Source organism: Plecotus auritus (genome assembly GCF_963455305.1).
Source record: "Plecotus auritus genome assembly, chromosome: 8".
Classification (NCBI taxonomy): domain Eukaryota; kingdom Metazoa; phylum Chordata; class Mammalia; order Chiroptera; family Vespertilionidae; genus Plecotus; species Plecotus auritus.
In genome coordinates, this window is record NC_137782.1 from 124,829,570 (window position 1) to 124,844,930 (window position 15,361).

At 42.0% G+C, this 15,361-nt stretch overlaps 1 protein-coding gene across 1 annotated transcript; it reads left to right on the forward strand.

Moving 5' to 3' along the window:
• Positions 1-13,175: 13,175 nt before the first annotated feature.
• LOC308256407 (lithostathine-like) lies at positions 13,176-15,331 on the forward strand (the record flags this gene model as incomplete). Its single annotated transcript, XM_080684663.1, has 5 exons — positions 13,176-13,251; positions 13,810-13,925; positions 14,119-14,256; positions 14,855-14,981; positions 15,264-15,331. 5 exons carry the CDS (start codon positions 13,176-13,178, stop codon positions 15,329-15,331), a joined length of 525 nt encoding a protein of 174 aa, XP_080540789.1.
• Positions 15,332-15,361: the final 30 nt, after the last annotated feature.

A 15,361-nucleotide genomic window follows, 5' to 3' on the forward strand; every position in this document is an offset into this window, starting at 1 on the left:
GGTGAGCTGATTCATCTTAAAGGCAGTGAGTCTGAGCACTGTTCTGTGAGCAGGACAGGAATGACTCAGAGGGGACTGGACCAGGGGCCTGTGGGGGCCAGAGTGGGGGCTGCCCTGGACCCTTCCCTCTTTTCTCCTGGCCTGGCTCTAAAGCCATGGCCTGGGCATAAGCCCCTCAAATGCTGAGGAAAAAACCCATCTCTGGTGAGGACCTGGGAAAGTCGGGCCTTGGACTCCAAAGTATTGCTGTGAATCCTGATTATTTATTTATTTTCTTTTTTCTTGCCAGTTTCCCTGGAAAACCATCCTGTTATATGAAGCTTCCACACAGCTCATAGGGGGAGAGGAGTCTAAGGTTCTGAGAGAACCAGATCTTCTAGCAGAAGGACCTGGAAGGTGGCTGAGATGCAGGGGGAGGAGAGTTGTGGGTGAGCTGGTCCTGCACAGAGCACACCCTGGAGGCCAGCACAGGCTCTGTGCGCACTGGTGCTGAGGTCACCCCCAGGGCTGCCAAGACAGAAGTGAGGTCTGAACTTCATATGCTCCACAGCCTGACACAGTGCGCTCTCACCTTTGCCACTCAGTGGTGGGAAGACAGACTGTGGAGCCCTTCCAGGAGGGGCAGCACATCCATCACCAGCCTCATGTGAAGTCTGGAAGGAGAAAGGAACTGCATGTGAACAAGCACAGGGTCAAGGGCAAGAGGCCAGGGCTGTAGAGCCCAGCCTGCAGACCCACCACTCCCTGCACTTCAACTCCAAGTACAAGCTCATTTTTGCAAATAGCACAACATTTTTGCAACAGTAAGAATTATAGGTTTGACTTTGAAGAAAAAAACTAACTCAAATTACATTAGAGATTTCAATATTGATTTGTCACATCTTCAATGGATGTTAGCTGAACCCAATGTGGTAATCATTTCACAATGTATGTAAATCAAACCACAGAGCTGTCTCCCTTAAACTGATACAGTGGTGTATATCAATTATTTCTCAATAAAGCTGGGAAAAATAAACAGTGCCTTAATAAATGGGGACAAAGTGGTTATAGATGTAGTGGAATGCATACACCATAACTAAAGAAAACAAATCAGGATACACACGTAATAAATAGTATCATCTTGATCTGGAGGAGTACTCAGTGGTTGAGCATTGATCTATGAACCAGGAGGTCATGCATGGGGTCCCTGTCAGGGCACATGCCCTGGTTGTGGGCTCCATCCCCAGTAGGGTGCATGTAGGATGAAGTTGATCAATGATTCTTTCTCATCGATATTATTATCTCTCTCCCTCCCTCTTCCTTCCTCTCTGAAGTCAACACAAATATATTATAATAAATAAATAGTACCACCTCAAAAAGGTTTTTGGATATATAAATTTACAAAAGAAAAAAGGAAATATTTTGAAATGTTCACAATGGTTAACCTTGGATAGTCGAAAGAAGTTGTTTCTTTTACTTTATACTATTCTTTTTAAATTCATACCCATGATCCTGTATTATTCTTATAATGAGAAAAAAACTAAAAATAACATTTAAGGAACTCTTTTTAATGTAAATGCATTTTGTATCCATGTTCAGTGACCATCCACTTAACTTTGAGAAACTTAAAAAGTGCTTTGGGTTGTGAAATATCCTTTAAAATGCATTCTTGCACTCCAACAGCTCCTGAATGAGAACACTGGGCTTTGGAGATGCTTGGTCTCCTTGGAAAAAAATAATGGGGCAGGGGCTGGGGGTGGGGCAGGGCTCTGGACAGGGCATGGCAGGGGCTGGGGGCGAGGCAGGGCTGGGGCCAAGGCATGTCAAGGGCTGGGGGCAGGGTAGGACTGGGGGTAGGCAGGCACTGTGAAGAAAGGCTGTATTTGAAGAATTGCACATTGGAAGGCTGATGTCTTCAGTAAACGTTCAGACTTGGTAAACTTTAGACATGAGCCACAGCAAATTTTCTTCTAAAACAGTTTTTGCCATTCTTACTGAAAATAATTGAATAATGCTATCTAGACCATAAGAGGAGCATTTTTATACATAAAAGATTTTTAAAGGATTAAGATCTAAGTCACAGCTCTATGGTTCTAACCTCAACTGGCTCTACAGAGGCAGACAGGAAAAGTGGAAGGAGCACTGGCCCTGGGTTCTCATTTGATCTCCTCTACTAATTCGCTTTGTGGTCTTAGGGATTTCACTTAACCTTTCTGGTCTCCTAGCTACATCTATGGAATGAGGGTAAAATTAGACCTCTAAAGGTTTCTACAAAGTCTTAAAAAACTCATTGTAGGTTCAGATTTCTACAATCTTCCTAAATATCTCAGCAACAATAAACTTTTCCTTGGATTAACCTTTGTGGTAGCAACACTTCACAAAAATGTAAACACATTTTTATAATACTACTCATTTCAAAAGTATAAATTCTCTATAAAACTTATCCTATAACCTTTTGGTAGATACTGTTAAACATTTCTTATATAACCCAAAATAGTAAAATTAGCATTATCTTTTAAAACATCAATTGCATATTATTTGTATTGGTGTGAAAAGGTTGTTTTATAGGCTCAGAAAATACAGATGTGTTGAGCACTACATGTCACTTTTAATAAAATTCAACAAGTAACTTCCCAGGTATGAAAAACAAGTGAAGTCAATTTTCTTTAGGTAAAAATCAACTCTTGTAAACATGGAATGAAAATGTGGCTGTATCTTCTGCCTTAAAAGATGAAAAGCATAATAGATGTGATTTAACTCACTCAAATGGTTTGTGAAGCTTAAATACTTCCATGTAGGGTCTGCTCCATCCTGACTAGCTTAGTGCAAGGACTGAGAGCCACATGTCACCTATTCTCTCCAGTGAGGAGGGGAGCTGTGTGTGAATCATTCCTGCCACTAAGCCAGGTGGATAGCCAGCCTGCTAGGCAACAAGGATGCCAGCCTCAGCCCACAGAGGGGAGAAATGCTGCCATCTCTCTGAGAACAGTTCCAAACTCAGACTGAGAAGGACAGCCCTACCAGCCAAGACCCAGTCAGGCCACTGCTGGGCTCTCAGTAAAGACTGATGATTGTCTTTCGCTCTTATTTCTTCTGAGAACAAATCAACCAACCTCCCACCCAACCACCCACCCACCCTACCAACCACCCAACCACCCAACCAACCAAAATTTAATAATCATCCTTGCATTCAAGTCATTGCTGAATAAACACCAAGTGGTATATGGGCTCACGTGGTGACTTCCCTCCTAGACACACATTCCCAGGGTGTGGAATAAGCTCTGCCCCTGCCCATTCCCTTCCCTCAGCTCTCCTCTCCACACTCCCCCGTTCCCCCCTGGCCCCCAAAACACACACACATATACACACACATATACACACACACCCTGTTTGACCAGGTAGTTAACTCTCTGGGGACCACCGATCCATCTTGTCCCCTGGCTTGAGACACAAGCCCTGGAGAAGCAGGACCCCTCAGTGCCTGGCTTAATAGACTCAGGGCCCTGCTGGGGTCTGGCTGGAACTCTGTCCCCAGCTGCCTCCTGTCAGTGCAGCAGCCACCACTCATCCAGGTCCAGGGAGCACCTGCAACCTGTACTGGAATGACAGGAGACCAGCTGGGCACAGGGAAAAAGCCCACACTGGGGCTCCTGGTCTCCCACTGGGGCTCCTGGTCCCAGGTGGCAATTTGATGGAGCATCTCCACTCTCCTACTTTCTCCCAGGACCCACAGGCTCACCAAGTTCCACCCTTCCGGAAAGTGACCCCTTGGCTGACCCCAGAGCAAGGCCCAGGGAAACCCCAATCCTCCAAGTGTTTTAAATATGTGACAAGCCCAAGTTCACCCTTGGAAAGAACCCTTCAAGCCCACCACAGCCACCAGCACGTGAGACACTCCAAGTCTGGGCCCCTGGGAGATGCCAGATAGGCTGGAACCAGTACCCAGTTGGGCAGAAGCGGTGGGGGGGGGGTGGGAGAAGGGGGGTCGAAAGGGTTTTTAGGCTGGAGGCACTGGGCAGGTGAGCGGGAAGCACTCACCTTGGTGACATTGAGGAAGGGGTCTGGCCCAGCTTCAGCTGCAGCTCCCCACTCAGATTAGCAAGTGGATCCAGCCCACAGGCGGGAGAGGAGCATCTGCAGGATGGTGGCCTGGACCCCAGGCAGATGCACTTGGTCTGGCGGCTGGCTGTGGCATCCACACCAGCGGGCTTCGCCCTTCAATGGCTCCTCTGCCCACAGGACCCTGGGGGACCCGGGCGGAGCAGGAGCGCGAGCCAGGAAGCCCAGCGGGTCCTGTGACTCGTGGTGCCCCCAGGTTCTCCCCTCACCCACGTGCACACCAGTGGCCAGATCTACCAGGCTGGCCAACCAGGCAATACCAGGAGGCCACCCTGGCTCCTTGCTGCCAGGCCTCCTTTGCTCAGCAGTGTGGGTTAACCTTTAACTCACCCACCCAGCATTGTTTACTGACAGTCTGCCCCTGCAGAATAACTTCAACACAGGATGCTTCCGCATTTTGACCAAGTCAGTGGAGAGAGCTAGAATTTTTCATTAGGTCACTGGTTTGCTCATCATCATGTAGAATATCTCAGTTTTTTACTTTTGACTTATTTTATTAAATGTTTTATAATAAAGAAGAAAATAATTATTTGTAAATGTTATAAAGGAGGGTATGTCATTATATTATCTGTATACCAGGTGACAACAATTTATAGTGAGTGGGTGAAATCTGGCCTATTGCCTGTTTATATATGTCCCATGAGATAACAATAATTTTTATTCACTTTTTAAAAGTTAGAAAACAATATTTTTGATACATAAACATAATATGAAATTAACATTTTGGTGTCCATAATTAATGTTTGGTGTCCATAATTAATGTTTGCCTGGAAGGCAGACATGTACATTCATTTACATATTATCTTTGGCTACTTTCATGTTACAATGGTAGAGTTGAGCAGTTATGACCAAGATGGTATTGTCTACAGAGCCCAAAGTATTTGCTACCAAACCCTTTACACAGAAAGTTTGCAGACCCTTGTCTTACACAGAGTAGATGAAGGCCATGTGTGTTATTATTAGCACTGTATTTGGATTTCAAATGTGTCATATTGCACATTTTAAAATCAACAAAATATGCCTGAGTGGTGTTGCTCAGTGGTTGAGCATCAACCAATGAACCAGGAAGACACGTCTGCTCTGAAACCCAGTCATATGCCTGGGATCCCGGCTCGATCCCCAGTGTGCGGTGTGCAGGAGGCAGTCCATCAATGATTCTCTCTCATCATTGAGTTTCTATCTCTTTTCCTTCCTCTCTGAAGTAAAAAATATATATATTTTTAATAATAATAATAATAAATAAATAAAATGAACAAAATATGGTAAATATTCACCAGTAAAGGAATACATAAATAGTTCTGAAATACTGCCCTGACTGGTTTGGCTCAGTGGATAGAGCGTCGGCCAGCTGACTGAGGGGTCCCAGGTTCGATTCTGGTCAAGGGCATGTGCCTTGGTTATGGGCACATCCCCGGTAGGGGATGTGCAGGAGGCAGCTGATCTATGTTTCTCTCTCATCGATGTTTCTAACTCTCTATCCCTCTCCCTTCCTTCCTTCTAAATCAATAAAATATATTTAAAAAATAGTTCTGAAATACATATATGAATAAATATTACAGGGAAGTTAAAATCAATAAAGAACTATTTGTCTCGAATCAGGAGAAATCAAGATGGCGGCATAGGTAAATACCTAAACTGCTGCTTCGCACTATAATTTCAAAACTACAACTAAAAGACAAAACGGACATTATCCACAACCATAGGAAGGCTGGCTGAGTGAAAATTCTACAACTAGAAGGAAAGAGAAAAGCACACTGAGACTCAGAGGAGCTGCAGGAGGCAGAGGTACTGAGATGCACATGCGGAGAGGACTGGCAACTGAGTGCACAGCTGGCTTTCTCAGTCGGGAGGGAGACAAAAGCTCCCGACTGCACTGAACTACAGTTCCAGGCAAGACTCTGGGGACCCAGACTCATACGGGGTGAAACTGGGCTGTCAGGAAAGAAAAAAGTACACTAAGTCTCAGAGGAGCTACGGAAGGCAGAGGTACCAAGGTGCACGCAAAGAGGGTGGGAAACTGAGTAAGCGGCTGGCTTTCTCAAGTGGGAGGGAGGCAAAAGCTCCCTACTGCACTGAACTCCAGTTCAGGGCGAGACTCTGGGGACCCAGACTCATATGGGGAGAAACTGGACTGTCTGGCAGCGGGCAGAACTCAAGGGCGGCTTTCTCTCAGAGGTGCTTGCAGCAATTACCACGGGACACTGAGACACAGGGGCCTATTAGGGCAGGGCTTACAGGAAACCAATGCTGTCTGCTCTGCCCTGAGACTCTGCCCCATCCAAGCTGAGCACAGAGGCTTTTGTAAGTCTTGTCTCATAAGGGTGTCTCCAGCACAGAAGTTCTCCCAGCGTACACACAGCTGATCCTCACAGCCAATTGGCCTGGAGGTTAATTCCTCCCAGTGATACCAACAACAATCAAGGCTTAACTACAATAAGACTGTGCACACAGCTCACAAAGGGGTGCACCAAGATTGTCTAACTCAGGTAATTGGGGAGGCTGAGCCACTGGGCCCTATAGGACACCTAGCACACAAAGCCACTCTATCAACTCAGGGAAGGAGCCAAAAAGAGGAGACAAAGAAACAGATCACAAATGAAAGAAATGGAGGAAAGCAAATGACTGGATATAAAGTTAAAAACCACAGTTATAAGGTTTTTCAAGAATTTTCTAGAAAAGGCTGATAAATTTAGTGAGACCCTCAAGGATATGAAAAAGGACCAACTAGAAATTAAACATACACTGACTGAAATAAAAAAAAATATTATACAGAAATCTAATAGCAGCCAAAACCGGTTTGGCTCAGTGGATAGAGCGTCGGCCTGCGGACTGAGGGGTCCCAGGTTCGATTCCGGTCAAGGGCACGTAACTTGGTTGTGGGCACATCCCCAGTAGGAGGTGTGCAGGAGGCAGCTGATCGATGTTTCTCTCTCATCGATGTTTCTAACTCTCTATCCTTCTCCCTTCCTCTCTGTAAAAAAATCAATAAAATATATTAAAAAAAAGAAAAAAAGAAATCTAATAGCAGACTAGAGGATCGCAAGAATCAAGTCAAAGATTTGAAATACAAAGAAGCAAAAACACTCAACCGGAAAAGCAAAAAGAAAAAAGAATGCAAAAATATGAAGATAGTGTAAGGAGCCTCTGGGACAACTTCAAGCGTACCAACATCAGAATTATGGGGGTGCCAGAAGAAAAGAGAGAGCAGGATACTGAAAACGTATTTGAGTAAATAATGACTGAAAACTTCCTCCACCTGGTGAAAGAAATAGACTTACAAGTCCAGGAAGCGCAGAGAACCCCAAACAAAAGGAATCCAAAGAGGACCACACCAAGACACATCATAATTAAAATGCCAAGAGCAAAAGACAAAGAGAGAATATTAAAAGCAGCAAGAGAAAAACAGTTAATTACCTACAAGGGAGCACCCATACGACTGTCAGCTGATTTCTCAACAGAAACTATGCAGGCCAGACAAGATTGGCAAGAAATATTTAAAGTGATGAATAGCAAGAACCTACAACCAAGATTACTCTACCCAGCAAAGCTATCATTCAGAATTGAAGGGCAGATAAAGAGCTTCACAGATACGAAAAAGCTAAAGGGGTTCATCACCACCAAACCAGTATTATATGAAATGCTGAAAGGTATTCTTTAAGAAGAGGAAGAAGAAGAAAAAGGTAAAGATAAAAATTATGAACAACAAATACATATCTATCAATAAGTGAATCTAAAAATCAAGTGAATAAAAAATCTGATGAACAGAGTGGACTGATGAATATAATAGAATCAGGGACATAGAAAGGGAGTGGACTGACAATTCTTGGGGGGAAAGGGGTGTGGGGGGTGCGGGAAGAGACTGGACAAAAATCGTACACCTATGGATGAGGACAGTGGGGGAGGGTAAGGGCAGAGGGTGGGTGGGAACCCGGTGGAGGGGAGCTATGGGGGAAAAAAGAGGAACAATTGTTATAATCTGAATAAAGATTTATTAAATTTAAAAAAAAACTATTTGTCTCAAAGTAGATAGATTTTAAAATTTTTGATAATATAAACAAAAAAGTTCCAGAATATTACATAAAATATACCTGTATATAAATCCAGAAAGATGAACTATTACTACATATGGTTGATTTATATATATCTATAATAATAAGAGAGTAATATGCTAATTAGACCAAACATGCTTTCGGACAACCTTTTGGACAAAGCCAGGGCTGGCAAGGGAAGCCTTGGTCCCGGGTGCCTGACAATGGCCAGCGGGGAGTCCCAGAGGGAAGCTGGTGCTGGCAGCTGGGGTAAGGAAGGCCTACTCTTGCATGAATTTCATGTATCGGGCTTCTGGTATATGTAATAAATGATTAAATACCTAAATTAGAAGAATGATTAGAAAATTTATAATGTAAATATAAAGAGAAAAATTGGACTGAAAAGTGATACCAACTATTACTGTATTGTATTATTTCTTTATTATTGTTTTTTGTTTCTTTATTTTTTTAATCCTCACCTGAAGATATGTTTATTGATTTTAGAAGGAGAGAAAGAGAGAGGGTGGACAGAGGGAGAGAGAGAAACATCTATGTGAGAGAGAAACAATGATCTCTGCCTTCTGTATGTGCCATGACTGGGGATTGAACCAGCAACCTATGTACGTGCCCTGACTGGGAATCGAACCTGCACCTTTTTGGTGTATGGGATGATGCTCCAACCAACTGAGCTATTCATCGGTAGTGTTTCCTTATTTCTTAAAAAATGAAAATATAAAGAAAGAGTGCAAGATATGGTCACTATTTATTCTACACTGTTTATTCTACACTGTTTATTCTACATCTATTAAATGTTTTCTGTGCTATAAATATAACTTATCATAAAAAAGGAAAGCAACATGGCTGTGGAAGTATTTATTTTTATTTGTTGACAAGAGAAATGTAAATGGTGTAAATGCAGTTCAAAGCTGCAGTTACCACCAAAAAATAAATAAAATTGATGGTAATAATTGGATTCTGATAACCTATCAGAGAATCACTAAATTTGACTAGCTTATCCTAAAATAAAAATAAAAAACAGCCAATAGCTTTTCTAGAATACACAATAGATATATTAGTTCTTCTGATGCAACAGGGAACTGTTCCAAGACCAATGTGAGACATTGAAACCAAATAAAAACTGAGTTTCCTTATAAAAACTTTATTGTTCCCATAATTAGAGATCACAAGATAGTTTCTGCTCATTACTTACATATGGCTAAATAAATTCCAATAACTAGCTATGGAATTAGCTTTCCAACACGTGATAATTTACCTTATTTTTTTCAGGGAGTTTGAGGTTTGGCCATTCTGTCTTGTTTCACAAAGTACATTGGGCCTCATTTCAATGCCCTTTTCCCATTTCTTCTGAAGCTTAGGATGAGCCCAAAGCACTAAAGTAGCATCCTGGATAATTGGTTAACATGCCCCAAAGGGGTGTGTTTTGGGGTAAATCTCCAATATGTTTCAGGGCTATTTTTATATGGCCTCTGCTGAGTCTTCTCCCAGGAACTCTGCACATTTCGCCATTCTTGGAAAAAGATATCCTCGATGCTTCAAAGTGATCATTTCCCCACTGTATTAATTCTAGGAATAACCATATGCAGCCTTATCTACAAATAGTAATATTGTTGGACTTGGAAGATAACATGGAATAAGATGTACAAGTTGGACATCTTATCTTTGGCAAAGAAAGCTTCTTAAAGCTTAGCCTTGGTTACTCCAATCGTGCACATTCCTCTTTTACCACCATGCAATGGACTGTAAATGACCTCAAAGCAACTTTTTAAATAGAGTATTTGAACAGACTTCTCAGTACCTGGTTAAGAAGGATTGCTAGGAAGAACAGTTACAAAGAAACATAAACAACTAAATTATAGTGAAGTTTGTGAGCTGTCATGTGAAACAAAAATCTTACATTAGGGAAATTATTTATAAATATCACATTATTTCAAGTAAAAATTTAAAAAGTGACTTTAATAACTTCTCATGGGAAGATCTGAACTTAACTGTCTTCTACCTGGTAATGAGGAAAATTTGGGAGACCAGGAAAGCAAGTACAGTTTGAAAAGTGTGAGATCATGGATAGCCGCCTTTAATTCTGCTTCTTATAGTTAAGTGAACGACTCAGAAGTTTTTCATACTCAATAGTGTGTAATCTCTGTTTTGAAAGGTGGAGTCTGATGATCAAAAAATTTAACTCAGGCTGGGCTGGTGTGGCTCAATGGTTCAGCATTGACCTATGAACCAGAAGGTCACAGTTGGATTCCCAGTCAGGGTACATGCCTGGGTTGTGTTTCTATCCCTAGTGTGGGGCGTGCTGGTACAGCTGATCAAAGATTCTCTCTCATCATTGATGTTTCTATCTTCCTCTTCCTCTCCCTTCCTCTCTAAAATCAGTAAAAATATATTTTAAAAAATGTAATTCTGAAGGAAGATGATTTTTTTCTGGTTGGACACAGAATATTGATATTTGAATAATGATGATTTAATATTAACTTTCTTGTTTTTATTTATTTGTTTTGTACAAAAAATCAGGTACCCCAACCATGAAACATTCAGATAATTTATTATTTATTTATAACACTTCAATATTTTATTTGAATTCTTAAAATTTATTTTCAATATGTATATGTATATATGATTGCACATAAATATTATTGCTCTATTATGCTCTTTCTAGCTTATGCTAGTGATGGGGAAATGTGTTATTATTGATAGGTATCATGTAAATTGAACTATAACTTATTATTTGGACATTTTAAGCATACAAAAACATTAAAAGAATAGTATGAGTAATTATATCTTCTGCTTAGATTCAGTAATTGTCATTTTATAATATTTGCTTTGCTTCTCTGTCCTTGGCCCATCTCTCTCTCTTTCTCTTTCTCTCTCTGCCTGTCTCCCCCATACACACACACACACACACACACACACACACACACACGCGCGCGCGTGCGCACACACACCTATACTTTTCTTTTGAATAGTTTGAAAGCAAATTGCAGATATCATGACACTTTATTTCTAAGTCCTTCACCATAAATATTGAAGGTGTAAGGAAATTCTTCCTTTAACTATAACACCATTATCACAAGACAGAAATTTAGAAGGCTGACATTATAAAATATCTGCATATAATTAATTACCCAGTTGCCCCTGAAATGATGTACATTATTAATAAAGATCAAATGAAAATGTACTCACTAGATTAGGTTTTTATATCTGTTTAGGCTCTTTTAATCTAAAATGTGGGTTTTTTTCTCCCCATAACACTGAATTTTTTATGAATTCAAGAGCATACTTCATTTGTGATTGTTATTATTCACTTATTCTCAAGTAATTATTTTAGTGTAGCAAGGTTAAAATCACCTTAACTCACATCTTTGCATAAGAAATTATTTTAAACTTTAATCCATGGAGCTCTCCTTTAGTTATGTTTTTGCATTTACATATTTGTGTTTATGTGTTGTAAAATAATTTATTTTTTTTTTTTAACAAAAGGATTTGTTTGCTATACTGCTTATTGGGTTAGTTGTGGGTTCTACTGACTTTTGGATTCTGATGACATGAATAAATTTGACCTTTGTTTAAGGATCCCATAACAAATCCCTACAGTAGACACCTGCCAACAAGCTGGCCTGTAATAATAATATGAGAGTCAAGGTCTGTCAAAAACCGCAGCTTAACTTTTTCCCAGAGTGACCAAACTGAAGCTGAACTACATGACATGTTCCTCACAGTTGCCAAAATTGCCAACTCAGAAATAAATCTGACTAAGGAGCTTTACTCAGTATCCCTCCGTGAACCTGCCAACCCTAACAGTAAGAATGTAATAAAAATGATATTTATTCTAAACCAAATGACAGTGTTGCAAGAAAGTTGTTAGCGGCCTAGGGCAGTGAGCATCTTGATGCAGTAGAGGTCTAACTTCCATGCAATATAGATCCTGTCTCCAAATTTATCCTGTTCCTGCTCTAAGCCCTTTTTAACCATCACTCATTCTTCTTTTGGCTCTGCATCATTGGACTATCATCATCCTTAGGTTTTAGATTCCTTCATTGCCTCCTGTTCTATCACAGTGTCATCATTATCCATCAGGGAAGTTCCATCTCTCAGACAACTGCCAAGACAAGTTTATTCATCTGATTTGCTTCAGATATTGGCTCATATATTGATTTGATAGATGATTCTGAATAAATGATGTTTTGGGGGGTTTTTCAAACTAGCTACCATGTTTAAGAGACAACTCTGAACCATCACTGGTACTTAGCTTCAGTTCTTTCTATACCCTCACCAATCTGTGACCCGTATAATTCTCATTCTCACCTCCCCTTATAGTCCATCATTGATTTAATTGTACTATACAAGATAGAAACAAATACATATATATGTTTATAGAAGTGAGGTATCAACCAAAAGAACTACTTCAGAGGTGCCCCCCTTAAAAATTTAATACCACATGTGCCACAGGCCAGTAACAAGAAAGAGCCAGAGAAAGAGCAAACTTCATCTGTTTCTGGGCAAAGTGCGTGCCTGCTAAGAGGAAAGAAACAACAGCTGTGGCAATTCCCAGCCATTGCCGGGAACAGTATACTCCCCATGCCCCAAACCTCCTTGAACCAATGCCAAGCCCTTTCCAGCTATCCCTCTCCTGGATCCACATTCCTGTTATTCATTTCAGGCCCCTCCCTCAGATCCCCTTATAAAAACCTAAGCTTTTCTGACTTGACCAACCATCCCAGATACCTGGAGAGGTAAGTGGGAGCTAAGAGAAGGTGAGAGCCATGGCAGGGGGCTACCTCACACATTTGGGAGAAGGCTAGAGGAGGATTCTGGGCTTCAAAGAACATAGGTCTCAGGGGAAATAAGGTGTGCAGATTCTCCAATTATTTCCAGAATCACAGGAGGGTATAATTGTCACTAATATCAATTTATTCCCAAGGGACTAACCAAAGGGAAAGACAGGAAGGAGAACAGTTTTTCTTAATGACCTTTCTCTGACCACATTTCTTTAATGATCTCTGATTGCTTCTTCAAGTCACAGACAGGATGCTGCCTCCCATGGCCCTGCCCAGAATGTCCTGGATGCTGCTCTCCTGCCTGATGCTCCTATCTCAGGTGCAAGGTGAGCTTTCTCTGCCTGTAGCACTGGGTTCCCTGTGAACACTTAGGCCAAGAAGACAAGGAAGCCTCCTGTGTGGCCCATGTGGCAATGGTGAGGTATAGCCTCACCAAGTGAAACTGTTTGCAATTCCTCCATCATCACTCCTTCCTTCAAGGCAACTCAGGGTGGGAGGCACCACAGTGGTCCTTTAACAATGGAGTAAGATGGTTTTAATTTTGTGAGTGGACTTTAATTTATTATGGCAGGTGAAGAGAGAAAGCATGAAGGGTCAGTGGTGAGATAAGCACAAGAATGACTGGAGGACCCAGTAAGAGAACAGTCAGCTCAGAGTGGGGGAAGTGCTGGACTTTTGAATAAAGGGGAAGAATAGAACAAAAAGAGATGGTCCTTCATTTAATGAGGCTGGTTTGAGATCAAGCTATCCAGTGGTGAGGTAGTCAGGAGTTGGTGTCACTTCCCCAAGCACTTGCTTCACAGATACTCCCGAGGTCACTTCCCAACACCCATTTATACTCTTCATTTCCCTCCATCCCTCTCCTTTATTCCCTTCCTCCCCAGGTGAAGATACCAAGGAAGAGTCTCTCCCAAAAATCAGCTGTCCCAGAGGCTCTTATGCCTTTGGCTCCCACTGCTATGCCTTGTTTAGGACACCAAAAACCTGGCCTGATGCAGATGTGAGTAGATGCATTTATAGTAAGAGGTGATAAGGGAAAGAACATTAGATGAGACAGGGGTCTGCATTCTCCAGAGTTTCTTGGGGGTGAGAGTCAGCACCCTCATCTTTTGCACACACATCTCTTCTCTCCTACATTAGCTTCCCCCACTGACATTTCAAGCTCCTTCTCAGTGTCTGCTTTCCCCACACAGTTGGCCTGCCAGAAGCGACCTTCAGGATTTCTTGCGTCTGTGCTCAGTGGAGCTGAGGCATCCTTCTTGGCTTCTCTGGTCAAGAAAAATTTGAACACTTGCAATTACGTCTGGATTGGGCTCCATGATCCCACAGAGGTGTGATACCATCTCCTGTCTGTTACCTTTCTAGCTGCTATTGTTACCCAGGCCTCCTCCCTGTCCCATGTGCCTCTGCGGGAAATATGCTAGAGAGCCCTGGAGCTCAGAGATTCCAGGGCTTATTTGGGGTAAAGGTAGGGCATTGAGCTAAGGGTTGTGGAGGATCCTAATTTCCAGTTGAAATTAATCTATCTCTTGTCAAGCTTTTTATAACATTTACACATGAAGCCTTGTGATTTAATTTTCTGAGTTTACTGAGTCCACACAGAGTTTGCTGAGATAAGAAGCATTTCCTCCTATAGAACAGATATTGTCTTTGAGGTTTGGAGGGTGACAGCAGATGCACTATTTATTGTCCAGCCAATAACATGTTACTCTCAGTGGAACCATTGGTGTTTGTGATTATGCCTTTGGAATTGGACAATAGGAGCAAGTCGTTAAGGAGAATTTCCCAGTGGAGAGCTCTGTGGCAACATGTGAAATAATAGACCAAATTACACACTGCTGAGGAGGGGATCAAGCATCCACCAGAGAGGGCTATGCAAAAATTCCAATAGCCATTCAACCTTACCTGGCTCTATTCTCTACTATCTAGGGCCTTGAGTCCAACGCAGGTGGATGGCAGTGGAGTAATAATGACGTGATGGATTACTTTGCCTGGGACAAAGACCCTGCCAGCATCTCAAACCCTGGCTATTGCGGGAGCTTGTTAGGAAGCTCAGGTAAGAGACAGAGGAGCTCCCTTTTTGCCAGCCTTTCCATCCCCTTTCCCCCTGTTTATGGATCTGAACTTCAGGGAATCCTCCTCAACTAGGAAAGGCAATGTATGTTTGTCTTTTCCCATCTCCTCTTGTCTCTCCTTTCTTTGGGTCTCCTTCTCCTCAAGTGGGACCTTGGTGGAAATGAGGAAAGGGTTTTGAATCCTAGGTCAGAGTCCAAGATGCCTCTCTGTTAGGTAACAAACTCCACCAGCTCCATTCACTTTAGTTTTTCTCTCTCTCCAGGATATCTGTTATGGAAAGATTATGACTGTAAAAAGGAGTTACCCTATGTCTGCAAGTTCAAAGGTTAGGTCAGGTGGGAGTCAATGACCTGAGTTTCG